Consider the following 26,434-nt stretch of genomic DNA (forward strand, 5'->3'; position numbering starts at 1 on the left):
TGAGCCTTTCTTGGTATTTGTAGGTGGAGAACCCACCTCTATTATGAATACTTGACTACATGAATACAATTTAGAGTGTAGGTATAGAAGAATCCACCTTTGAACGATTGCTTTATAAAGTGGGATTCATTTTTCAGATACAATTTTATAATGGCTCATATCCATACACAATTAGGCTGGAGTCATCTATTACTGCGTTACAAATCACCCCTACAACTTAATGGCAGAAAACAACAATAAAGACTTATCCCATTATTTTTGTGAGTCATGAATGTAGACAAGTCACAGTGGGGACAGCTTATCTCTGTTCTATGATATCTGGGGCCTCAGCTGAGACTCAAATGCTGAGGAGCTAGAAACATCTAAAGGCTTAACTGACACTGGAAGATCCATTTCTGGACATGACTCGTTCATGTGCCTGGCAAGTTCATGTTGGAAGTTGGTTCCTCCTGACATGATCTCCACAGTGTTGCCTGGATGTCCTCACAACAGGAGGTCTCACTTCCCAGAGTGAGCAATTCAAAGGGCCCAACATGGAAGCTGCAATTTTGTTAATGATCTCACCTGGGGAGCCACACACCAGCAGTCTACAATATCCTATGGGTCACAGGACCAGCCCTCTACATTGTGTAAGGGGTGAATACCAAGAGAACTGGGTCACTAGGGGCCAGCTTGGAGGCTGGTGGCCACACCTGGCATGACAGAGGTCAGTTAAAGCCAGACCAGAGCAGTACTGACAGAATGCTGAAGGTCAGGCAGCTGGCAGAGGCCCAAGCCTAACTGAGCTGGTCCACTGTCTTGGCTATTCTAGCCATGGGGTCTATAGATGCTGTGCTTGCTCTAACAGATTTTTCATTAGCCCAATCCATTAACCTTCCATAGGTGGAGAGTTTGTAATTCCCCAAAAGGGAAGCATCAGCTGGGACCTTCAAACCAAAGCCACACAAAGCCGCTTTGCTGGGCTGGACAAACTCTCTGCTTGACACATGTCTATGGGATGCACATTTTCTGGAAGCACATTTTCTGTGGCTGCTAATGAATTTAGAGCTGAGTGGGAAGGGGGAGTGAAACAACAGCAGGACCTCAGAAATGATTCTCCATTGAGCAAAGCTAGAAAGAAATCTACATTAACATAGTAGATTTGCATGAAAATAGTCTTTTCATTCTTTGTAAGGAGCCATAAATATGGATGTGTGGTGACACGTAAAACTTTGCAGGAGCCAGCAGGAGTTTCCACTATGGTTTCATGCTGGAGCACCTACCTCTTCAGCTATTTTGCTGACCCACAGGAGAACGGAAGGCCTCCTCACCACCTCCTACATGCCCTGGTGGGAGCTTTCCTGCCCTTTTGCCTTTCCAGGTGGAATGATGTGGCTTAGAACAGCCTAGACAGCTCGTCCTGAATAGAAGGGCAGGGAAAACCAGTGGACAGGATGGGAAAGGGAAAGGGTAAACATGTGAGAGATACTGAGGTGCCAGAAGCACAGTGGCCCCACTAGAGAAGCTTCACCTAGAAGGCGCTCTCTCTTCTTCTGGGGCAGAAGCACCTCAACAGGACTGCCCCACTTCTCAGCAGAGCTTGCTAACTCGGAGACCTGCTGCTTCTGAACAGCTAAGTCAAGGTGAAAAGGAAGGGATTTTCCTCCACGAAAAACAAGGGCTTCTGTTTCCATTACACAGCCTTTGTTATTATCGTGCTGTGTGACCAGGGCAAGTCTCAATCTTTCCACCTGTAGTTTCTTCATCTGTGGATAAGAATAATCTGCTTCTCTGGAGTTTGGATATGTAGTTCAGTGCAGAAGGAATGAGTAATTATTCACCAGACTCCAAAGCACCACTAGGTGAAAGGCTTACTGGGGAAACAGGGCAAAAGTGTTACCTTGCTCTCCAGTAATTTCCTGGGCTTCCTTCAGAGCTGTGTGGCATTAAGACAGGACCACAGACTTGGGGGCCAAATGCCTGGACAAACTGCTTGCCCTGCCTTCCTGTGTGCCTGGAACACACTGCTCCCCAGGAGCATTCTCCCCTGCCACTTTAAAATAAGGGATTTGGCCGGTGGCCCTCTGTACAGTGCTTTCTGGTCTTTCATGGCCTTGAGTTTAAAGGCTGGAACGGCCACATGGTGAACTGCGGAATGTGGACCAGATGGACATGAGTTCTCCCCCACAGGTCTCCAGAAGAGCTCCGAGATTAACCCATCCCGTTTCTTCACCTTTATTGATCACCTGGGGGACCTCGTAAAAAATATCAGTCCCCTGCCTCACCCAGACCAACTGAATAAAGATCTGAGGGCAGGGCCCCCGCTTAGGTATAGTTTAAAAAGCTCCCTGGGTGATGCAGATGTGCATCAAACCCATCATGATTTACAGCTCTCAGCAGAGAGGCTCAGGTCCAGGCACTGGCCCAAACACTCTTATTAATTAGAAGCAGGGCTGGAAGTGGACCTTAAAGCTTCTGAACCCCAATCCCTGAAAAGTACCTAGAAGTGACTTCTGGAATCTCTATCTCCCCCACCTATGGAAACTCGTGGATTGTCTCAATGAAAATTATCCCACATCCTGAAGGTAGCAATGGAGAGACACCTCCAGAGTGGGAGGGCAGTTGGATCACACACTGACTTTCTGAGAGTCACCCTTCCCCTTGGCAATCTCATGAATCACGGGTGCTACTATCAAGCTGGACACAAGACGCCGAATTTAAATTTTAGCTTTGCTAAAAGGGAAAATTGATGGGAAGCAGCCACAGAAAGTCACATATGACAAGAAAATCCGCCCACTTCAGCTCACCTGTCTTCTGAGGGGGATGCCTGTTGGCTGCCTCCCTGCCTAGGCCCACGTGGTGGAGGCCATTTCCTTTCCCAACAGACCAGAAAGTTCTGCGAGGCCCACTGCAGTCCGTGAGGTCAGAGTCAAGGAGGAAGGCCAGGGATCTTCTATGTTCAAGCTTCCTCTCCTGCTGACATGGTAGAAGGGCCACCCTCCCTCCAGCTCCACATCTCCCCCAGCTGTCCCCTCACTGGTGCCCTCCCAGCTTCAGGAAATGCACTGAAAGTACGTAGCAGAGGGGTGGTTTTGCTATCCTGCTTCATCTTTTCCTGGCTAAGAGACCCAAGATTCAGTCACAACAGAAAGAATTGCTGGACCTGTAGTCGGCAGGTCTGCATTCAGGTTTCGAGTGTTGGATTGCTCGCCACAAGACCTTGGTCTATTCCTTACTTCCTCTGAGCTTTTGGCACCTCAACTTAAAAATAGGGATCTGGAACCCCACTCTACCTCTGAGGGCTGTGACAAAGACCAGTCTCACTGATGTATGTGAAAAATCTTTGTAAGCCCTAGAGTCTACTTGGGTGAAGGCCTTCATTATTAGGGAATTGAGGCTGGGATAAAAGTACAAATACTCAAAAGGACTGATTTTTCAGAGAAGTACAATATTCTGCCCAAACCACTTCAGAGTTGGGAAATAGCTTCAAGGGATCCTTGTCTGGGTCTACAGCAGAACATCCCTGGTATTTATGGGTTCCCTGAGGGCACACAAAGGGGTTTACAGAGGGAGGCCGCAGCACAGACCCTGTCCTCTCCTGGATGGCAGAAGCTGTCCTGGAGCCAGAGCCTCCATAAGGAAAGCTACACACTGTATTGCTGCCGAGCAAATGTGATGATCTTCGCTACTGTCATTTATTGTGTCTGGTCCATGGAAGATGCCCGTAAAAACATTTGTGGAGTGAAGTGACTTCAATATAAGGTAATGCCCATGCTAATCTCATACCCTCTTGAGATCTGCAACTTGTCAGGGCAGAATTTATAGATATTACGGAGGATTAAATTAGTTGGAAGTGAAAAAGAAATAACCAAACAAATCTCTCCAAGGAGAATACATATATATCCATCGTGGTTAAGAAGTAGGGATTATAAGTATGTACAATACATACACGACAAAAAGAAATAAGAACATAGGGTGCCTGGGTGGCTCAGTCGGTTGAGCGTCTGACTTTGGCTCAGGTCATGATCTCATGGCTCGTGGGTTCGAGCCCCGCGTCGGGCTCTGTGCCGACAGCTTGGAGCCTGAAGCCTGCTTTGGATCTGTGTCTCCTTCTCTCTCTGCCCCTCCCCGGCTCATGCTCTCTCTGTCTGTCTCTCTCTCAAAAATAAACAAACATTAAAAAAATTAAAAAAAAAAAAAGAAATAAATAAGAACACAACCCAGTTTCATAAAACTTTTTAGTGACAGCTATTAATACGTGCCCCCAAACTATGCTGGGCATTGTAGGCAGAGTATAGAAAGAAATCACCCGCAATGTTACAAGTGAGGTCAAAGACTGCATGGTGACTGAGGAAGGGGGATCAGGAAGGATTTGAGGAGGGGGTGGCATCTGATGCAGGCCAAAAAGGGGAACTGGGAGAACAATCCAACCAGGAAATCATGTGACAAACAGAAATTCTAGGGCATATTATGATTAAGTCACAACAGCTACTGCTTACTGAGCAGTGGCTGTGAGTGGGTACCGTGCTGAATGCTTTACATACAATGTCTCATTTGCTCCTCATGATACTCCCATGAGGTAGGTATTTTTATTCCCATTCTGCGTATGAAAAAACTGGATTTCAGATGGTCACAAAGCTAGTAAGTGGCAGGAACAGGGCTCAGACACTGATCTGATTCACAGCCCCCTGCCCTCAGTCCTTGATCTTCCGTAGTCCTGCATGAACGGAACTAATTGCTCATAGAGCGGCACACCGGGGGAAAAGACAGGATGAAGACAAATCATGTAATGTTTTGCTTATGGATTCTGAGGTGACTTTACTGAACAAAGAGGCTGGGGAGGGAGGCCACAGAAGGGCAAAGGTGGGGGAAGAACAAGATCAGAATTGCGCACTGAGATCACTCCAGTGGCCACGGGCACAGTGAACTAGAGACCGCGTAAGAGCCTATGGCCGTGATCCAGGCTTGGGGTGAGAGAATCATTGCTTGCCATCAAGCTTTGCCACTTGAGAGTGTAATCCTGGGAACAGCAGCTTGAGCTGCTTATCACCTTGAGTTTGTTAGAAATGCAGACTTGTGAGCCCCACCCAGACCTACTGAATCAGAATCTGTATTTCTTTTTTTTTTAATTTTTTTTTTTCAACGTTTATTTATTTTTGGGACAGAAAGAGACAGAGCATGAACGGGGGAGGGGCAGAGAGAGAGGGAGACACAGAATCGGAAACAGGCTCCAGGCTCTGAGCCATCAGCCCAGAGCCTGACGCGGGGCTCGAACTCACGGACCAAGAGATCGTGACCTGGCTGAAGTCGGACGCTCAACCGACTGCGCCACCCAGGCGCCCCCAGAATCTGTATTTTAACATCATACCCAGCTAAAGCTACTGCACACTGAAACCCGACCAGCACTGCCATAAAGGGCAGAAGCTGTGCCTGGCAGGGACTAGAGGAGGGAGATAGACTCTCCTCCTGGAGGTGCATGGTTTTGGACGGCAGATGCCTTTGGGAATCCGAGGAAAGCCAAGGACCTCACCCCAGAAAAAAGTGCTGCTGCATACCAACATTAGCCTACAACTTTCAGGGCTTCACAGAGCCCTGCAGAGCCTGAGCCACTGCTGGGTCTGTAGGAAATCCCTGAATCTTAATTCATTCATAATTTAGATGGGAAGGAGTGGTAAGGAGTTTACCATTAAAACAAAATTCAAGGGGCGCCTGGGTGGCGCAGTCGGTTGAGCGTCCGACTTCAGCCAGGTCACGATCTCGAGGTCCGGGAGTTCGAGCCCCACGTCGGGCTCTGGGCTGATGGCTCGGAGCCTGGAGCCTGTTTCCGATTCTGTGTTTCCCTCTCTCTCTACCCCTCCCCCGTTCATGCTCTGTCTCTCTCTGTCCTAAAAATAAGTAAAACGTTGAAAAAAAAAAAAAAAAAACAAAATTCAAGTCTGAAGCCACAGACAGTCATTTTAGTGAACTCCCCAGAGCCTGGATAAGGCTTTGGTCACTACAGCCAGGGAGGGCCAAGGCTCTGTTTCCATTCCCCCCACCCCCTTGCATTGTTCTCCAAATCCCCTGGTGATCTGAGCAGATACCCTGGCACTACAAAACAAGACCTACCCTGGCCTCCTTGAGCTGGACCTGACCTGCCTGTCTGTTTTTCTTTTCTTTAGTCCCAGAAGAGCCAAAATTAGCCTCTCTTTTGTTCATTTTCTTAGGAGCCTCTACATTGTATCTCAGGAAAGGATTATCGTGCTCTGGGGACTCTACCTCACCATGGGATGTGAGGAAGGCGAGGAATGAACAGAAAATGGTCTTTGACAAATTGGTTCAATTCAGACATTCACATGACTTTCCAGGAACTGCCCACCATTGCTTCAGTAAAGCTATTGTTTCAGCTCCCAAATATTAGCCCAATAGGAGGCCAGGGAAAGTTGAGAAGCAGTCAGAGATTTGAAAACATGACCATGTGAGCAAAGGACTTTTGTTGGCCGTCTTCTGACATTATACTGGAAATGGTGATACCCCAGAGGCTCTTGTCCCATGACTTGAGTTCTTTGTCACTAAGTGAGTCCTTTGGGGGTCAGGAGACACATTAGGGTCACTGCCAGAATGCAGAGAAGTGGGAGTGACTCCTGAGGTGTGGGCTTTGGAGGCCGTAGCATTTGAGCCTGGTTTAATTCTGCAATTACTGACTTCCTTTTACCTATTCTTTTACCTCTCACAATGAGCACTGCTTGAAAAACAAAACCATGTGCAGTGAGCCGGGGGCAAAGGTGACATGAAAGGTCAGAGCTAAAGGTTTCACACAAAGAATTCAAGGTGTGATCAGGCATTTGCTCAACTTCTCAAAAATTCCAGAGAGCTCCTGCTCACCTCATTCAGGCTTGCTCGGCCTCATATCCTTGGACATTTGGAAAATGAAGCCAGTGGTGGCAGCAGCACGTGAGAATGTGTTGATGGGAAGAACATTTGCTCCTGGGCTCATGTGGTCACCAGTGACAGAAAGGAGCCATGAGGTGATCAGGGCCCAAGCCGTTCCCTGCTGCCCACCAGCAGCAGCTGTCTCCCCAGCCTGCATCCCCAGGGGTTCACCTTGCTCCCATGGAGAGTTCTGATATAGGGATTCCTACTTTGGACATACATTTTCTTCCATCTGCAAATATGTCCTGCTAGCCACACAGGGCATACAGTATTTGACAAGAGATTTGAGATTTAACTTTGAGAGCTGCACTATGTTTCCACCTTCTGATAAGAACTACCTACCCAGGATACCTCCCCGGTCTCGTACAACTCCCTGCTTAGGCTAACTATAAGGGCAACCTTCTGCCCACTCTGTCCACACCCTCCCCACGGGTCCCTTCCCACTAGGGCATCTCACTAGGATTTGGGACTCCCAGACTTACTGGAATCAGCAAGACTTAAGAATCTGTATGATAAGCAGACCACCTCAGTGATTCTGCTGCACACTGGGGAGGGAATCACTGAGTCAGCTGATCTTGAAGGACAGACTTAGCTCCAATACTCTAGATCAAAATATTCCGAGGGATGGCAGCCTCCAGGAAATAAGCCTGCCTCCCAACTTGTAGGGGTGACTTTTACCAACCATTACATCTCAGTCTTCTTGTCTCAGTGATTCTCTACCTTGGCTGGATATTAGAATCAGGCATTGGGTTTAAAAAAATTATACATAATACAGGGGCACCTGGGTGGCTCACTTGGTTAAGCATCAGCTTGGGCTTAGGTCATGATCTCACAGTTTGTGAGTTTGAGCCTCATGTCGGGCTCTGTGCTGTATGGAACCTGCTTGGGATTCTCTCTCTCCCTCTCTGCCTGCCCCTGCCCTACTCATGCACGCACGTGCATGTACTCTCTCTCTCAAAACAAATAAACTTAAAAAATTTTTTTAATTATACATAACACAGATTCCAAGCAGAGATTAGATGTGTGGGTTTCACCTTCTCTAAGAAGCAAAACAGCGCCTTAAAATCCCCAACAATGGTTCCACCAGAAGAGTGTGTGTCAGCACCTGGTTATCTCGGGCAATATCCTTAATGAGGGTCAATCACGTGGCACCAAAGGGCAAGCAGCCTTTTGAACAAAGTAGGATGTGGGGACCCCAGGAATTACCCTAACGTCCTTTAAAAGACTACCTTCGCTGGGGACAGGGCCGTGCCCAGACCCTTTAGGTTCCAAGATGGCCACAGAAATGCTGTGGACCCCAGGGTGGATCTCTGTGGGGAAGAAGGTGGGAGAATGGAGGCTTTGGCTCCACCAGCTACAGGAGCTGGAACTAGTCCTGACTCAGCACTGCAGGGCCGGCCAGCATCCTGGCAGGAGCCTGCGTACATGAACTGCTGTATTAGGAGACCAAGTCAGGGTACAGTGCTCTACGGGTAGCAAAGGGGGAGGTGGTGGTCCCTTCTCAAAGGGCCACAGCTGGGCCTGAAAGGCTGCTAGGAGCAGCGGGCAAGCACTAGCTGACGACAAGGTAGGACGAGGGCCCAACAGTGACGCTGTAAGGCAGTGAGAGGTCACAGCAGAAGTAATGAAAAATGCTAATATTTCTCTGGTGCTATTTGCCCAGCAATGACCTCAGTGCCTTGCACTTATTCATTCATTTAATCACATTTAATAACAGTTCTGTGAGGGAGTCATGACCAGCCCTATTGTAAAGAGAAGGAAAGTGAGCTGTGGAGGTTATACAGAGAGTAGCCACCAGGCTGGGAGCCAGGGCAGTCTGGCTCCAGAGCCCACACCAGTAATCACCAGGTAGGCTTTGACGCCCCCATGATGACAGCCATTATTTACTGAGCACTTACTATGTGCTATGACGTTCTCTGTGCTCTTTTAGTCCTCACCACTATCTTATGAGGTGGGAACTGTTTTAGTTTCCATTTCACAGATGAGAAAATTGAGGCACAGGGAAGATAAGTAGTGAACGGCTCATCGTCCATTCTATCCCCTCTGGGAACAGAAGCTGGGCTAACCCCACCCACGGCAGTTCCATCACTTTTTTAGAACTTCTAAGCCTTTAGGCTTATCAGAGAACTGAAGCTAGATGAGAATCTTTACTAGGTGATACTGAGCTTCCTGCAATAAAACACGTGCAGTTTTTAGTGAGAACTGGAAAAACAAAGATCATGTGACAATATTTCTACCTCCAAATGTGTAAAAGCAGATCATATCAATTTCAGCAGTCCTGCCCCAAACTTACTAAATCAGAATACATGAAAGGTGGAGCCACGAAATCTGAATTAAAACAACACCAAAAACAAACCACAGGTGATTCTGGTACATAGCCAGGGTTGAGAATTACTGTCTTTATTTCATAGTAATATTTACAGCCCTCAATGAGCAAGCAGTATTTCCAAAAACCATCTTTAGTTTTCAAGTCTTTTTGCTTAGAAAGAAGCTACGTGCAGGAACTGACCAGAGGAGAGGAGCTGGTTAAGGATGGGGGCAGAGAAGCAAAGCCCATGGGGCTTTAACACTCACATCCACGTGCACTTTGTTCATGCCCTCCCTTCGCCTTCTCCATTTGGAAAATCAACATCTGTTCTTCAAATACAGGCCCAAATGTCATATTCCTCGTGACACTTCCCCTGTCTAGCCTCCCTTCCTCCAGCCTTGCCCTGCCAAAGACTGCCACCCCGTGAGCCCCCAGCACAAACCTCTCTAAGAGCACTGCTGACCTCATTCCTTCTCTGTATTCTCCCTGCACCACATTTGCAGGACTGGCAATAATTTACATGCTCCCCCTGGCCCAGCAGATGTCTGGGACATAATAACCTCTTGGAAAGTACTAGATGAATGAATATAAGGGAAAGAAAGAAGGGAAGAGCCGATACAGGGATAAAGAAGACAAAAATGGCCAAAGGGGTAACCACAGAGGGAGGATGGCTAGTGAAATCTGATTTAGTGCTGACCCCTTGAGCACATGTGATCCTTGCTCTGAACCATGGGACAGCCAGTCCAGGCACTCACTTGGTCAGCCTGGCACTGTGTGCAGAGTACTGAGAGTCACGTGAGAACATTTATGATTTCACCAGGAATCACTGCTTATTTCTGCTGAGCCTTAAAACAACCTTGTGAGATAAGCAGAGTAGATGTTGATAATCTCATTTTATAGCTAAGAAAATGAAGGCTCAGAAACCTGATAAACATGTCCAAGATCACATGGCTAGGAAGCAGAGCATGGATTAATTCAGATTCACTGCTAGATAAAAGTGGCTCATATTGTTAAGGTTGGAAGAGACCTAGCATATCATCTGATCCAACTCTCTGGTCAATGGCGCATCTTTCCCAGCTGCTCTTCAAGGAGGGGTGATGGAGCTGAGTCAGAGTATGGGGAGCTCTGTGCAACCACTGCATCTTGGACAGGCCACATGAAAGTTCTCCCTGGCACTGAGTGAAGTCTTTCTCTGTAGCATATACCTGCCAACTCAACCCCCTCCTCCTGAAGACTAACCAAAGGCATTGCTCCCGTCCCACTCTGCCAGTTCTGCTCTGCTGCCCCTGAGATGCCAAGGCCGATGGGCTGACATCATGGACTGAGTGGAGGTCCTGCTTCCCTCTTTTGCAGCACTCTGACAGAGAGCTGCCAGCGCTGGCTCAGCCAGGACGCTGACATTCTGGACAGTGTGAGTGTGTCACCACTTGCCTGTGGGGATCTATTTCATCGGTTAAGGCATATCACAAGGGCATCATCCTCTGCCATTCTCTGTTTGCTCAGGAGAAAATGAGCATCTCAAGGTATCTCAATCCTGCTTCCTCAGAGGTTTAAAGGACTTCACTCACACAACCTCGTAATAAAAATATACTCAAGGCCTAAAAACCATCTAGCTGAGTTGCAAAACTAATTGTTTTGTGCCTACAAAGTAATAATAACAGATATCTCACTGGCCTTTAGGAGTTGAAAGGCCCTTTCGTGGTTTGTTTTCAGTTTTTGTAGCCCATCAAGAAGGCAGGCAGGAGAGAAGAAAACTGTTTTTTTGTGAACAAGAATAATGGGAATCAGCCTCACAGCTTACAAGTGTGGGATCAGGACTTACCCCAGGTGCTCTCGGTCCGAGGTCAGTGACTTGGACCCGCATGGCCCACCAGAGCAAACCCTGTGCAGACCAGCCAGCCAGGTGCTGACAGTGCCCAGCACCCACAGACTTCCGCTCAGGCCTGAGTGGTGGCTGCTCCCACTGGGACTGTAGCAGACTTCTGAGCACTGCTTCATTTTGTATTCTCTCATCTCAGTAGGAAAAGGCGATTCACGAAAAGAACCTTTGGCATGGTGCTCCAGGTTTTCCAGTTGTCTAGCTTTCGAAGCCCTGGTTGATCCCCTGGGTCTGACCATTACTCATATCCATGGAGGCACCTTAGCAGGGCTATCTAAGATATAGGGCCTATTTTTATCTCAGTATCAGACAAACTCAATCTATCCACCTTTGTGGCCTGACATCCCCCAATCAGCTGGCTCTGAATCCAGCCACACTGGGAAGCTGCTAGAAAAGCAGTTCCTAGTAATCCAGCTGCTTCCCTCTTGCAAAGCCCTAGGATTTTAGGGACCTCTTCTGGCAAGTGTGGTGGAGAGCCATCTTCATGGTGGAGCTGACGGTGAGAGTCCAAACTATACCTTTGCCCCCAACTTTTTCCTCTGGACAGCTTCAAACCCACAGAAAACCTGAAGGAATAATACAATGAGCATGTGTACTATTCACCTAGATTCACCAGTTCTCATCTCGTCACATCTGCTTTATCACTTTCTCTCCATATACATACACAGCCAACCCCTGAACAACACAGGTTTGAACTGCACAGATCCATTTATACATGGATTCTTTTCAATACAGTCCAGTACTATAAATGTATTTTCTCTTCCTTATGATTTCCTTAATAATATTTTCTCTCCTCTAACTTACTGTATTGTAAGAATACAGTATATGATACACAAAACGCACAAAATATGTGCTAATCAACCATTTATGTCACCAGTAAGGCTTCCAGTCAACATTAGGCTATTTGTAGTTAAGTTTGGGGGAGTCCAAAGTCATATGCAAATTTTCAACTGTGCAGGGCATCAGTATACCTAACCCCTACATTGTTCAAGGGTAAACTGTACAGATGGCAAACAAATATATTAAAAAATGCGGCATCATATGCTATGAGGGAAATGCAAAATAAAACAATGAGATACCACTGCACAGCTATTAAAATAGCCAAAATCTAGGGGCGCCTGGGTGGCTCAGTTGGTTAAACATCTGACCTCGACTCAGGTCATGATCTCACAGTTTATGGGTTCAAGCCCCACGCTGGGCTCTATGCTGACAGCTCAGAGCCTGGAACCTGCTTCAGATTCTGTCTCCCTCTCTCTCCGCCCCTCCCCCATCACACTCTCTTTCCTCAAAAATGAATAAACATTAAAAAAAATTAAAAAAAAAAAAGAATAGCCAAAATCTAGAACACTGTCACACCAAATGCTGACAAGGAGGTGGAGCAAAGAGAACCTCACTGCTAGCAGGAATACAAAATTGCACAGCCAGCTTACTCTTACCATATAATCTGGCAGTCACACTGCTTGGTATTTACCCAAAGGACTTCAAAAGTTATATCCAAACAAAACCTGCACATGGATGTTTATTGCAGCTTTTTTCATAACTGCCAAATCTTGGAAGAAACCAAGATGTCCTTCAGTAGATGAACACATAAATAAACTGTGATATACCCAGACAATGGAATATTGTTCAGTGGTAAAAAGAAATGAGCTACCAAGCCATGAAAAGACATAGAGAAACTTAAATGCATATTACTAATTGAAAGAAGCAATATGAAAAGGCTACATACTGTATGATCCCAACTACAGGTATCCCCAGATTTTCAAAAGTTTGTGTTATTCCACTTTGCTTTTACAAAAGCCTTACATTAACACCTATTTTCACTAACTGAAAGAAATCTGAAGATTTTTGCTTTTACGAAAAATGAAAACAGCGTTCAGTTTTTGTTTTGCAGTGAACCGTCACAGAGGGAGCCGGTACCCTCAGCAGTGAGAGTGGCACCACGAAGCTCCTTCCTTGGGAACTACACTCAGCAATCTCAGCATCAAGCCACCACCGCTGTGAAGGTTAGCATCTGTGATTCATCTTGATTTATTTTGTATATCCATTAGCATAATGTGTTCTAGAGTCAGAAAAGCTTAGGAGAGATTATTTTTTGGGGTCTAGGAACACTCAAAAATTTTTCTGTATCAATTAATGGTAATTGCTTCTTAGCTTTACACCATTTCAGCTTATGAAAGATCTCGTAGGAATGCTCTACTTTGGGATAGCAAGGGAAACCTGTGTATGACATTCTGAAAACAGCAAAACAGTGGAGACCGTGAAAAGATCAGTGGTTGCCAGAAGTTAGCAGGGGAGGGCAGGGCTAGAGGGATGAATGGACAGAGCATCCAGGACTTCCAGGGCAGTAAAACTACTCTGTATGGTGTTATAAAGATAAATACATGCTGTTATACATTTGTCCCGACCCATAAATGTGCAACACCAACAGTGAACCCTAATGTAAACCGTGGACTTTGGGACTTAAGTTCATCATTTGTAACAAATGTGCCAAGCTGGTAGAGTATGCTGCTAACTGAGGTGGCTCTGAATGTTGGGGGACAAGGAGTATATGAGAAATTGCTGTACCTTCCTCTCAATTTTGCTGTGAACTTAAAACTGCTCTATAAAGATAATTTTAAAAATACACTGGATGGGATTACCAGCAGATTAGATGTTACAGAACCAAATCTGAAAGCATAAATGATAGAAATTATTTCAAATAAAGCACAGAAAAAAAATAATCCAAAAAGAAGCAAATAATCCAATTAAAAATGGATAAAAGGCTTGAACAGATTTTTCTCCAAAGATGATCTGTAAATGTCATCAGGCATAGTAAAAGTTGCTCAACATTGCTAATCATTAGGAAATGCAAACCAAAACCTCAGTGAAATATCACCTCACACCCATCAGGATGGGTACTATCAAAAAAACAACATAAGTGTTGGCGTGGATGTGAGCAATTGGAACCTTTGTGCACTGTCGGCAGGAATGCAAAATGGAGCAACCACTGTGGAACATAGGATGGACATTCTTCAAAAAATTAAAAATAGAACTGCCATATGATCTAGGAATCCCACTTCTGAGTATATATCTAAAAGAAGTGAAAGCAAGGTATTTGCACACCCATATCTGCAAACCCATATTCACTGTGGCATTAAGAAGCAACACATGTCCATCTACAGACAAATAGCTAAATACAATGTGCTATTATATACAATAGAATGTTAATATGATTCAACTTTCAAAAGGAAAGAAATATGGTAACATGGGAATCTTAAGGACATTATGCTAAGTCAAATAAGCCAGTCACAGAAAGACAAATAACATATGATTACACTAATACGAGGATGTAAAGTAGTCAAATTCATAGAAACAGAAAGTAGAATGGCCAATTACCAGAGGCTATGGGGTGAGGGGGAGTTGTTTAACAGTACAGAGTTTTCTATTTGCAAGATGAAAAAGTTCTGGAGATCTGCTTCATGGCAATGTGAATATAACATTTATTTACTGACACTACTAAACTGTGCACTTTTTAAAAAGCATGTTAAATAGGGCACCTGGGTGGCTCAGTCGGTTGAGCATCTGACTTCAGCTCAGGTCATGATCTCACAGTTCATGGATTTGAGCCCCACGTTGGGCTTTGTGCTGACAGCTCAGAGCCTGGAACCTGCTTCGGATTCTGTGTCTCCCTCTCTCTGCCCCTCCCCTGCTTGTGCTCTGTCTCTCTCTCTCAAAAATAAATAAAATGTTAAAAAAAAATTTAAAAAGCATGTCATATAAATAAATGAACAAATAAAAGGGAAAAATGAAACAAAGTTGTTCTTAGACCTACAAAAGCTAAAAGAATTCATTGCCAGCATACCAGCAACTACAAGAAATGTTAAAGGTTGCAAAATAATACTTTATCTTTTTTTTTTGCAAAATAATACTTTAGGAGGGGCGCCTGGGTGGCGCAGTCGGTTAAGCGTCCGACTTCAGCCAGGTCACGATCTCGCGGTCCGTGAGTTCGAGCCCCGCGTCGGGCTCTGGGCTGATGGCTCAGAGCCTGGAGCCTGTTTCCGATTCTGTGTCTCCCTCTCTCTCTGCCCCTGCCCCGTTCATGCTCTGTCTCTCTCTGTCCCAAAAATAAATAAACATTGAAAAAAAAAAAATTTTAAAAAAAAATAATACTTTAGGTTATGTATATAACTATTCTTCTTGTGTCTTTAAATAATAGACTTTAAAAAATAATAATGTAGTTTGTACATAAAAGTAAAATGCATGGGGGCGCCTGGGTGGCTCAGTCAGTTAGGCGTCTGACTTTGGCTCAGGTCATGATCTCACGGTTCATGAGTTCGAGCCCCTATTGGGCTCTGTGTTGACAGCTCGGAGCCTGGAGCCTGCTTCCGATTCTGTGTCTCCTTCTCTCTCTGGCCCTCCCCCGCTCGCACTCTGTCTCTGTATCTCTCAAAAATAAATAAATATAAAAAAAAAAAAAAAGTAAAATGCATGATAACAATAGGACAAAGGTTGGGATAGGAGAAATGGAAGTATATTCTTGCAAGATTCTTATCCTATGATTTTTATACTATATGTATAGTAGTATAATATCATTGGAAAGTAGACTGTAGAAAAGCTAGACATGTATACCACAAACCCTAGAATAACCAATAATATAGCAAAAAAAAGTTATAGCTAACATGCAAAGGAGATCAAACAGAATTATAAAAACATGAAAGTAATTCAAAAGAAGGCAGAAAAAGAAAAAAAAGGGGGGGAACAAAAAGCAAATGGCACAAATAGAAAACAAACGGCAATATGATATTCTGATATCAAACCCTGTCAATAATCACATTAAAGGTAAATGATCTGAAACACCCCGATTAAAAGGCAGAAATTGTCAAATCTGACAAAAAGTCAAGAATTAATTATATGCTGCTGACAAGAAATGCACTTTAAATATAAAGGAACAAATTGGTTAAAAAATAAGAGGATGGAAAAAAATACATTGCGCTAGCACTAATTAAAAGAAGGCTGAGTGATTATATTAATATCACACAATGTAGATTTCAGAGAACACAAAATTCTCAGGGATAATGAAGATCACTTCATAATTATGGAGTCAATTCATTAAAGAGACATAACAACCTCAAACATTTATACATCTTATAACAGAACTTCAAAATATATGAAGCAAAGACTGATGGAACTATAAGGAGATGTGACAAATCCACAGAGATTTCAATACTACTGTCTCAATTATTGATGAAGTAAGTAAGCATAAAAATGGCAAGGACGGGGGTGCCTGGGTGGCTCAGTAGGTTAGGTGTCCAACTCCAGATTTCAGCTTGGGTGGTGATCTCAAAGTGGTGAGATCAAGCCCCATGTGGGACTCTGTGCTGAGTGAGGAGCCTGCTTAAGATTCACTCTCTTTCTGCCCCCTCCCCCAGCTCTCTCACACACTCACACACACACTCACACACACACACACACACACACTCTCTCTCTCTCTCTCTCTCAAAATAAATAAACATTAAAAAAAAAGAGAGAAACTTGAAAATCACATATTTAGAAATTTTTTTTAATGTTTATTTTTGAGAGAGAGAGAGAGAGAGACAGGATGTGAGCAGGGGGAGGGGCAGAGAGAGAGGGAGACACAGAATCTGAAGCAGGCTCCATCCAGGCTCCCAGCTGTCAGCACAGAGCCCAACGCAGGGCTCAAACTCACAAACCATGACATCATGACCTCAGCTGAAATCCAACGGATGCTTAACTGACTGAGCCACCCAGGAGCCCCAAATATTTGGAAATTAAGTAATACACTTCTAAATAACCCACGATCAAAGAGAAACAAAGGAAACATGAGCAAGTATTTGGAACTGAATGGAAATGAATCCATCAGGTGCTGTTAGAGTAGTGAATTTTTTATATGAGAAAAGAAGAAAGGTATCAAATCAACGACCTACTCTTCTACATTAAGAAACCCCCCCCCCAAAAAAAGGGAAATTAAGCCTAAAGTAAGCAGAAGAGACTAAATAATAAAGATCAGAACAGAAATCAATAAATTAGGGAACAGAACAATGAAAAAAAAATGAAAAAGCTAGGTCTTTGAAAAATTCTATAAAATTGATATATCTTCAGCCACCTAGATCACACATACAAAAAGAAGGAACAAATTATTAAGATAAAAAACAAGAGGAGCAACAGAAGCAACATCACTACAGATTCTGCAGATAGTAAAAGAATGATAGAAGAACACTAAAGACAATGTTATGCCAAAATATTTAACAACTTAGATGAAATGACAAATTTGTTAAAAGACACAAACTGCTAAAGCTTACTTAAGAAAATAGAGATAGCCTAAATAGCCCTGTATCTATTATCAACAGTGAAAATGTTGTTAATAACCTTTCCACAGGGGCGCCTGGGTGGCTCAGTCAGTTAAGTGGCCGACTTTGGCTCAGGCCATGATCTCGCAGTCCGTGAGTTCTAGCCCCGCATCGGGCTCTGTGCTGACAGCTCAGAGCCTGGAGCCTGCTTCAGATTCTGTGTCTCCCTCTCTCTGACCCTCCCCTGTTCATGCTCTCTCCCTGTCTCAAAAATAAATAAACATTAAAAAAAAATTTTTTTTTTAAATAACCTTTCCACAATGAAAACTCTAGAGTCAGATGGATTCATTGGCAAATTCTACCAAACATTCAAGATAGAAATAATACCTATTCTGCATAAACTCTTCCAAAACAAAACAAAACAAAACTGGAGAGAATACTTCCCAACCCATTCTATCAGCCTCTGAAATGAAAACTAATCAAAGATATTACAAGGAAAGTATAAGCCAGTATCTCTTAGAACACAGACATAAATTCTGAACAAAATTCTCAGCAAATCTAATCAAGCAATATATTAAAAGGACTATACATTGGGGTACCTGGGTGGCTCAGTCAGTTGAGCACCTGACTTTGGCTCAGGTCATGATGTGACGGTTTGTGGGTTCGAACCCTGCGTCAGGCTCTGTGCTGACAGCTGGGAGCCTGGATGGAGCCTGCTTCAGATTCTGTATCTCCCTCTCTCTCTGCTCCTCCCCCACTCACACTCTGTCTCTCTCTCAAAAATAAATAAACATTAAAAAAAAAAAGGATTATACATTATTACCAAGTGAGGTGTACCCCAGAAACACAGGGTTGGTTTAACATTCAACTATCAAACAATGTTATTCCCCATATTAATAAACTAAAAAAGAAAAACTATTATGGTCATCTCACTAGAGAGAAAAAGATTTTTGACGAAATCTAACATCCATGCCTGATAAAAATTCCCAACAAACTAAATGGCATCCATGAAAAAACTACAGCTGACATGACACTTAATGATGAAAGACTAAATGTTTTCCTGAGATCCAGGATTGTCCACTCTGAGCACTTCTATTCAACATTGTACTGAAGGTTCTAGCCAGTAAATCAGGCAAGAAAGAGAAAGAAAAGCCATCCAGCCAGATTTAAAGAAAGAAATACAAGTGTCTTTGAAGATAACACATGATCACCATGTAAATAAATCCAATGAATTAATAAGTACGCTTATTAATAAGGTTGCAGGATATAAGATCCATACCCAAAAATCAATTGTACATTTCCACATACTAGCAACAACAGCAAAAAATCAGAAACAAATAAAATAAACACCATTTACAAAGCCATTACCAAACACCACTACAAAAATATGAAATACTTAGGGACAGATATGATAAAAGACGTGAAAGACCTATACACTAAAAACCATAATTGAGAAAAACTAAAGAAGAGCTAAATAAATGGAACAATATACCTTTGTCACAGGTTGGAAGACTCAGTATCATAACATGTCAATTCTCCCCAAATTATCTATAGATTCAATACAATCAAAAAATCCAAGAAGGCTTTTCGTATGAATTGACAAACTTATTTTAAAATTCATATGGAAATGCAGGGGTGCCTGGATGGCTCAGTTGGTTGAGCATCCGACTTTGGCTCAGGTCATGATTTCACGGTTCGTGGATTTGAGTCCTGCATCAGGCTCTGTGCTGACAGCTCAGAGCCTGGAGCCTGCTTCGGATTCTGTGTCTCCCTCTCTCTCTGTTCCACCCCTGCTCACACTCTGTCTCTGTATGTCTCAAAAATAAACAAAGATTAAAATTCATATGGAAATGCAAAGGGCCTAGACGAGCCAAGACAGCTCTGGGGAAAAAAACTAGAGGGCTATCACTATGTGATTTCAAGCATTGTTATAAAACTACACTAATCAAAACTGCATGGTATTTGTACTTAGACAAATAGATCAGCAGAAAAGAAGAGCAAGTCCAGAAATAAACCAACACATATATGGAAAGCTCATTTTTTAAACACCTTTACTAAGATAAAATTTGAATGCCATACCGCTCACCATCACAGTAATATGAGAACCTGTTCATCGCTCCCAAAAGAAATCTTATATTGGAAAGAAACTCTGTATTCGTTAGCAGTCACTCTCCATCCCCTCCTTCCCAAATCTATAGAGACTATAGATTTGCCTGTTCTAGACATTTCATATAACTGGGATCATACAATATGCAGCCTTTGTGACTGGCTTCTTTCACCTGGCATAATGTTTTCAAAGCCCTACATGTTGTAGCCTGAATCAGTGCTTCATTCCTTTTTATTGCTGATATTCCACTGTATAGATATACCACACTTTATTTCTCTATTCATCAGTTTTTGGACACGCAGGCTGCTTCTACTTCCTGGCTACTATGAATAATGCCGCCACGAACACGTGTGCAGGTTTCTGTGTGGATGTGCATTTCCAGTTCTCTTGGTTATATATCCAGGAGTGGAGCTGCTGAGTCATATGGTAAATCTGTTGAACCTTTCGAGGAACTGCTAAACTGTTTTCCAAAAACAACTGTACCAGTTGACATTCCCCACCAACAATGTAGGGAATTCTAATTCCTCCATATTCTTATCAACACTTGTTAGTATTTGCTGTTTTTATAACAGCCATACTTGTGGGTGTGAGGTTTTGATTTGCATTTCCCAATAACTCTTGAGGTTGAGCATCCTTTTAAGTGCTTATTAGCCATTTGTATGTTTGCCTGGGAGAAATGTCTATTTAAATCCTTTTTAATTTAATTGGGATTGTCCTTTTATTACTGAGTTGTAAGAGTTCTTTAAATATTCTGAATACAAGTCCCTTATTAGATATATGATTTGCAAATGTTTTCTCCCGTTCTGTAGCTGTTTTCTACTTTCTTGATGGTTTTAATTTAATGAAGTCCAACTTATTAATTTTCCCTTCCATTTGTTGTACAACTGATTGTTGACATAGGCACAAGGCAATGCAGTGGAGAAAGGATAGCCTTTTTGACAAATTGATATCCACATGCAAAAAATAACTTCACACCATATATGAAAGTGAACTCAAACTAAATTACAAATCTAAATATAAAACCTTAAAGTGATCATCTTTCCAGAAGAAAGCAAAAAAAAAAAAAAAAAAAAATTATGACCTTGGGTTAGGCAACGATTTCTTAAATATAACACCAAAAACATAATTTATTAAGGAACAAACTGAAAAACAGGTATTCATCAAAATTTATTCTGCTCTTTAAAAGACAATGTTAAGATAAAAAGACAAACCACGGTATGGGAGAAAATCTTTGCAAAGCATATATCTGATAAAAAAGACTTGTATCTAGATTATACTAAAGAAGTCTTAAAACTCAGTAAGACAACTCAAAAACTTGGTATTTGGTATAGTCAGTCTTTTATTTTAACCATTTGAATAGGTGTGTTATGGTATTGCATTGTGGTTTTAGTTTGCATTTCCTATACGTCTGAAGGTGTTGAGCATCTTTTCAAGTATTTATTTGCCATCTGTATATCATTTTTGGTAACATTTCTGTTCAAACCCAAAGTATTGGTGAAGATGTAAAAACCTGAACTCTCTTACACTGCTGGTGGTAAAATTAAATGGCACAACCACTTTGGAAACCAGTATGACAGTTTCTTTAAAAATTTAAATATAAACTTACCATATGATCCAACCATTCTACTCCCAGCGACACTCCCAAGAGAAAAGGTAACATATTTCCAAAGACTTGTACATGAATGTTCATTGCAGTCTTTTTTCTAGTAGCCCTAAACTGGAAACAACCCAAATGTCCATCAAGCTATGAATGGATGGTGTGGTATATCTATAAAATGGAATACTATTGTACAACAAAAAGGAATCAGTCTTGATACTACAGCAAGGATGAATCTAAAAATAATTATGCTGGGTAAAAGGAGCTGGGCACAAGAGTACGTGTTGTAATGAGGCAGTATAGGAAAAATAAGAGGAATCTAATTCCTATGAAGTCACTGGTCTAAGGCCAGTTAAGTTTTCATATGCTTAAAGACAGATACCTCCTTCTGGGCAAGAAAACAAACAAGCAGTGACAACTGTTAGAGAATAAAGGTTGTTTGAGCAAAAACAAAAGAAACAGTTTACACAGAAGTAACAATTTAGAGTCAGCTTGAGCAAATATTTCTATTTTTCAGGTACCCTAAAGAATGCTGACCATGGAAAAAGGTATCCTATGACTGTCTTGTGACCAAAGAGTGATATCACAAGATAATGATCCAGCGACTGAAAGGCACTTCCTCACTCCTAGTCCCCCTGTCCCTGGGAGGAGTGCCTTTATATGCCATGCATAGTACCCCTTCTGAGCAACATTCCTCTTTCTTGTTGGCTACTTTGTATCCAAGCTATCTCCAAACCAAATATTGACAGAAAGCAAACCAGTGGTTGGTTGCCTAGGGAGGTAGAGACAGGGAGCAAAAGAAAAGTCGGACTACCAGGGGCATGAGTAAACTTTTGGGGATGATAATATGGTCACTGTCTTGACTATGGTAATGGTTTCATGTATATACATGTCAAAACATCAAAGTTTGTACTTTAAATATGTGCAGCTAATTGAACATTAATTATATTTATTTTTTTAATCCACCTACAAGTAGAGAGGAAATAAGTAGCTCATGGAAAAAAAAATGAAAATCTAAGTAATGAGCTTTTGTTAAAAAAATATAACAGATTCAAGACTAAACCTTATATGCTGATAATGTCAACCGCTAAAAATTAATTTGAAACAAAAGAGCTGTTGTTTTCTGAACAGTAGTATGAGGCCAATTCACACCCATACCTCTTCAATAAAGCATGGACTGCTGAAAATTCTGGGCTTCTATCCATTTGTGGCAGGCTATTTACTCCAGGGGAATTATGGCCTTCCTTTTAGTTAGATTAACACAGGTGTATACTAAAACCCAGGAAGTTGTCCTACAAAGGCTGAAAGATCAGGCACTGGAAAAGTACAAGAGACTCAGTAGTTGTATTGTATATGGAACTCAAGTCCATCCAGATTCTCACAGCTAATCAAGGCCACCTCTAGTAGAGTGACAAGACTACTTTAAACAAGGATTTTCTTACAACTGTTCTCCCACACTTGCCATTCTTTGCTAAGCTAAAACTCTAAGTCTAAATTGAATACTTCTCAAAGAGTATAAAACATAAGCATATCTTTTATAGTATGATTCAAACTCAAATGCAATGAGGTGAGAAATCTCATTATTGCAACTTGGGCAGACAGAGATGTTTTCATATCAGTGAAGATGAAGATAAAGGCACGTAAGGTGGTGTAGTAGCAATACGAGAAAAGGTAGTGTGTGTGGAAAGGCCAAGACAGGCACATACTCGTTCACAACTGACTTTAAAATATATGTCAACTTGCTTTCTTAAAACACAATGTGTGAAATAAGCAAGAGAATGACAGGAAAAGATTAAGAGTGCAAAAGTTAAAAGATGAGCCTAAGATCATGAAGGGGCTCTTGGCTAGGGATCTACATTTACAGAGATATTACACCAAAGACAGCCAGTAAAGAGAAGTTGGATTTTGAAGGCATTTATATTTTCTTAGTTCAATAACTCCTTATGTTGTGAAAAAGGCAAGTGGTAAAAGTTAATGTTCAGATAATGAACCAAATTGAGGTTTTCAATGGTAAAATTTAAACGGCGCCAAGTGAATGACAACGGAAAAGATTAGCTACTGGTATAATTCTCAAAACCAATTATCCTCTAAGCCAGAAAACTAAGATCTAAGGAAACATGTCAGCATTGTTTTTCAAATGTTGTCTCTTTAGATCTTGGTAATAAGACAGTTACTCGAAATAATGGAATCAGCCCTCACTCCCACCCCAACTATTCCTCACATCAAACATCTTGTAAGAGCTGTCTAGACTTTCTGGTTCTATTTCCTGTCCTCCTCACCTAAACCAATGTAGCTTATAGGCCCATCAATCACTGCATCAAAACAACTTTCTCCAAAGTCAATGGTAGTGGTGGTTTACAGGTCATTTAATCCATCTAGCACATATATCCTCAATGGGAGCAATATTGTACCCAAGGTAGCAAAAACTGATTTGAGAGAGCAAAAAAAAAGTTACATATTAAAATAGTCTGTGGCCCTCCAAAAAGTCATAGTACCCAAGTAGAAATACAACATACCTAGGCATTCTTCCTTCACTTCTCACGCTGCAACTTCTCCCCAGGTGACTTTATGCATGCCATCTGCTTCAGTTCCCACCCACTAACACCTGTACCTCAAAAGCTACAGCTCATCATACACAGTTCCTCTGAGATTCAAACCTATTTAACTACCTGCCAATTTGACATCCCCATTTGAATATTTCAAAGGTATTTTCCTGGGGAAAAAATCCACAGCTTTGGTCAGATTCTCAGATTAAGAACTATTGCCATATGGTAATTTCAGAAAGGATCATAAAGTCGAAAATGACAAAGCTAACTTACAAAGTTGACATAAACAGCTATTCTGTAAGTGAGTTCTTATTCTCTGATACCTGTAAGGCCTCTTGTGTAAACAGAACTTTCAGTTGATACACAATAGAAACTAAACTAGGCCAGAAATCAACATGTCAATGTATTGGTTGTTTCCAGAGCACTGAAGCAGGCAATGTAATGTACCTAGCTGTAACACCGAAAGTTATTCTGAAACTAGTGTCAGACTTGGAGTAAAAGAGAGTAAGAATACAAAACACTGCAAATTGGTCCGTAAACTTGCTATGCTGAGTGTTGGCACAACTAAACAACTATATAGGTCAACACGGACACTTTGAAAAGAATCCTGAAGATAAAGCAGTATCACAGGCAAACAGCATTTAAAATAGTTTTATCATTCCAACAGTTCAAAAATTCTTGTTGGTCATCCTCCATATTAATAAGGCCACACTACTAACCCTTTACAAAGTTAAACTAAAATACAGACCTGAAACTAAAAATGAGGCCTATCTTTTTGGCTCTATGGTATTTTTCTTCCAGAGCCAGCAATGTGCCAACACCGATATTCTCAAATAAAAGGAATTCTGCTTGTGGATTAAAACACAGGTCTATTTCAGGGGTTAAAGTGGTGCCCTGTTAGAAAAATAACTTCTCAAGGACACGAAAGAAATCTTCCTCTTTGGCACAACAGGATTAAGGTCTAATCTAGCAGGTCTAAATCTTTGCTTGCTGATCCTGTTTTTCTATTCAACCTTTCTGTCTGCTCACTTCCTGATTCTGATAAGTACTCTTCCTTAGTGATTTCTGAAATCATTATTAAAAATAACATAACATTTCCTACTGGATTCTCTAGTTGGATTTCCTTTAAGCACCTCAAACCCAGTATGCCCCAAACTAAACTTATTCTCTCCACATCTACCTCCTTCCAGGCAAATCTGTTTTAGATTTTACCTGGTGACCTAATTCATAAACTTGGGACTTAACCCTCAATTCTCCTCTGACAAAATTTTATGGACTCTCTCTTATGCTCTTAAAATTGTCTCCTTCTCATTGCCTCCTTGGTGCTGGCTTATTTGAAAGGTGGTGTTACAGACTTCAAAGAGGTTGGGTGCCTGAAATCCAATAAATTTGGGACTGAATTCCAGTTCTGCCATTGCTAAGTGTGATCTTAATCTTAGGCAAATTACTTAACCTCATTTTCTCTTCTACAAGATTAAAATAAAAATCAAATTTATCTCATAAGGTTATGGAAACAAGTAAATGAGCTAATGCCTCTAGAACACTCAACACAGTGCTGGGACACATTATAAACACTCAGTGAATGGCAGCTACCACTATCCTGCAGAATTGTATCAATTAAATGAGACCATAATGAATGTAAAGCATTTGACACACAGTAAGGACTTCATATAATAATCCTTTTTAAAAAAACCAATTTCCTCTCTCATCTTCTAAGTGTATTATTTCAATAATCTCCTAACATCTAGTTCTTAATCACCTTATCCATTCTAAATGGCTCCTGCTTTCAGGATAAAATCCAAATCCCTTCTCATGACATACAAAGCTGTTTATGATCTTGTCTTTGTTTTTTAAGACTTACCTCTTGCCATTCTTTTAGCTCCAATCATATGCAACTCAGAAGTGTCATATTTTTTCAAGTCACTGCTTTTACAATGTTATTCCTTTTACCTAAGATTCCCATCTACTCTTTTCTCCAAACCAATTACAATTTTTTTTTAAAGTAAATTTCATGTCCAGTGTGGAGCCCAATGCAGGGCATTTACTCACAACCGAGATCAAGAGTTGAAGGCTTGACTGATTGAGTCACCCAGGCACCTCCAACTACACTTCTGTCTCATACTACTGCTTCTAATCCTTCAAGACTCAGCCCAGGAAGCCTTCTGCTACAAACATACCCCCAATTCTGAGTTCAAAACACAGTTGCTGTACCCCCATATATTCTTGCAATTTTTTATTCTAATGATATTAAAAGAACTATTTTATTTTACTTGAGATTTTTATACTTATGTTGGTAAGAGACATTAGTCTGTAACATTGCTTTATTGTAATGCCTTTGTCAGGTTGGCAGTGAGATTATACTGGCCTCTATAATTATTTGGGAAGTATTCCCGGTTTTCCATTCTCTGGAATAACGTAAAACTTGGTATTATTTTTCCTTAAATACTTGGCAACTAACATTTATCGAGCAGCTACTGTGCCAGATTGAGCACATTCATATGTTACCTCATTTAATCCTCATGGCAACTTCAGGAATATATACTGCTATTATCCCTTTCCCACACAGCTGGTAGGTAGCAGAGACGGGACCTGAACACATATCTCCACATGCTCTTAACCACATGCTATACTGTCTTGTAATACTTAATATATGGTATTATAACTATGTAATTCATTTGCCTGCTTCCCCATTCATGAGTGAAATCTATCTAGTAAGATCTTTGTGAAGAGTGGGATGATGTGTTTCATTTGTTGCAACCCCTAAGTCTAGCCATCATGTCTACCAATTAATAGATACTCAATAAATTGCTCCTAAATGA

At 41.9% G+C, this 26,434-nt stretch overlaps 1 protein-coding gene and 1 non-coding gene across 9 annotated transcripts in view; one reads left to right on the forward strand and one right to left on the reverse strand.

Moving 5' to 3' along the window:
* CCDC15 (coiled-coil domain containing 15) overlaps positions 1-26,434 on the reverse strand; it is a 96,645-nt gene that overhangs the window by 20,432 nt on the left and 49,779 nt on the right. Inside the window, exon 14 of one of the 8 annotated variants that reach the window (XM_086678772.1) lies at positions 9,278-11,644. The exons of the other annotated variants lie outside the window; for them this stretch is intronic. Coding sequence (XP_086534898.1) covers positions 11,353-11,644 — 292 coding nt within the window. The 3' untranslated portion in view covers positions 9,278-11,352. Of the gene's footprint in view, positions 1-9,277; positions 11,645-26,434 lie in introns of those variants that run through there. 8 annotated transcript variants of the gene reach the window in all.
* On the forward strand, positions 3,957-4,041 carry TRNAQ-UUG (transfer RNA glutamine (anticodon UUG)). Its single transcript has one exon. It is a non-coding gene; the product is annotated as a tRNA-Gln (tRNA).

Source organism: Puma concolor, chromosome D1, assembly GCF_028749965.1.
Source record: "Puma concolor isolate L17-30 chromosome D1, mPumCon1.1.hap2, whole genome shotgun sequence".
Lineage (NCBI taxonomy): Eukaryota > Metazoa > Chordata > Mammalia > Carnivora > Felidae > Puma > Puma concolor.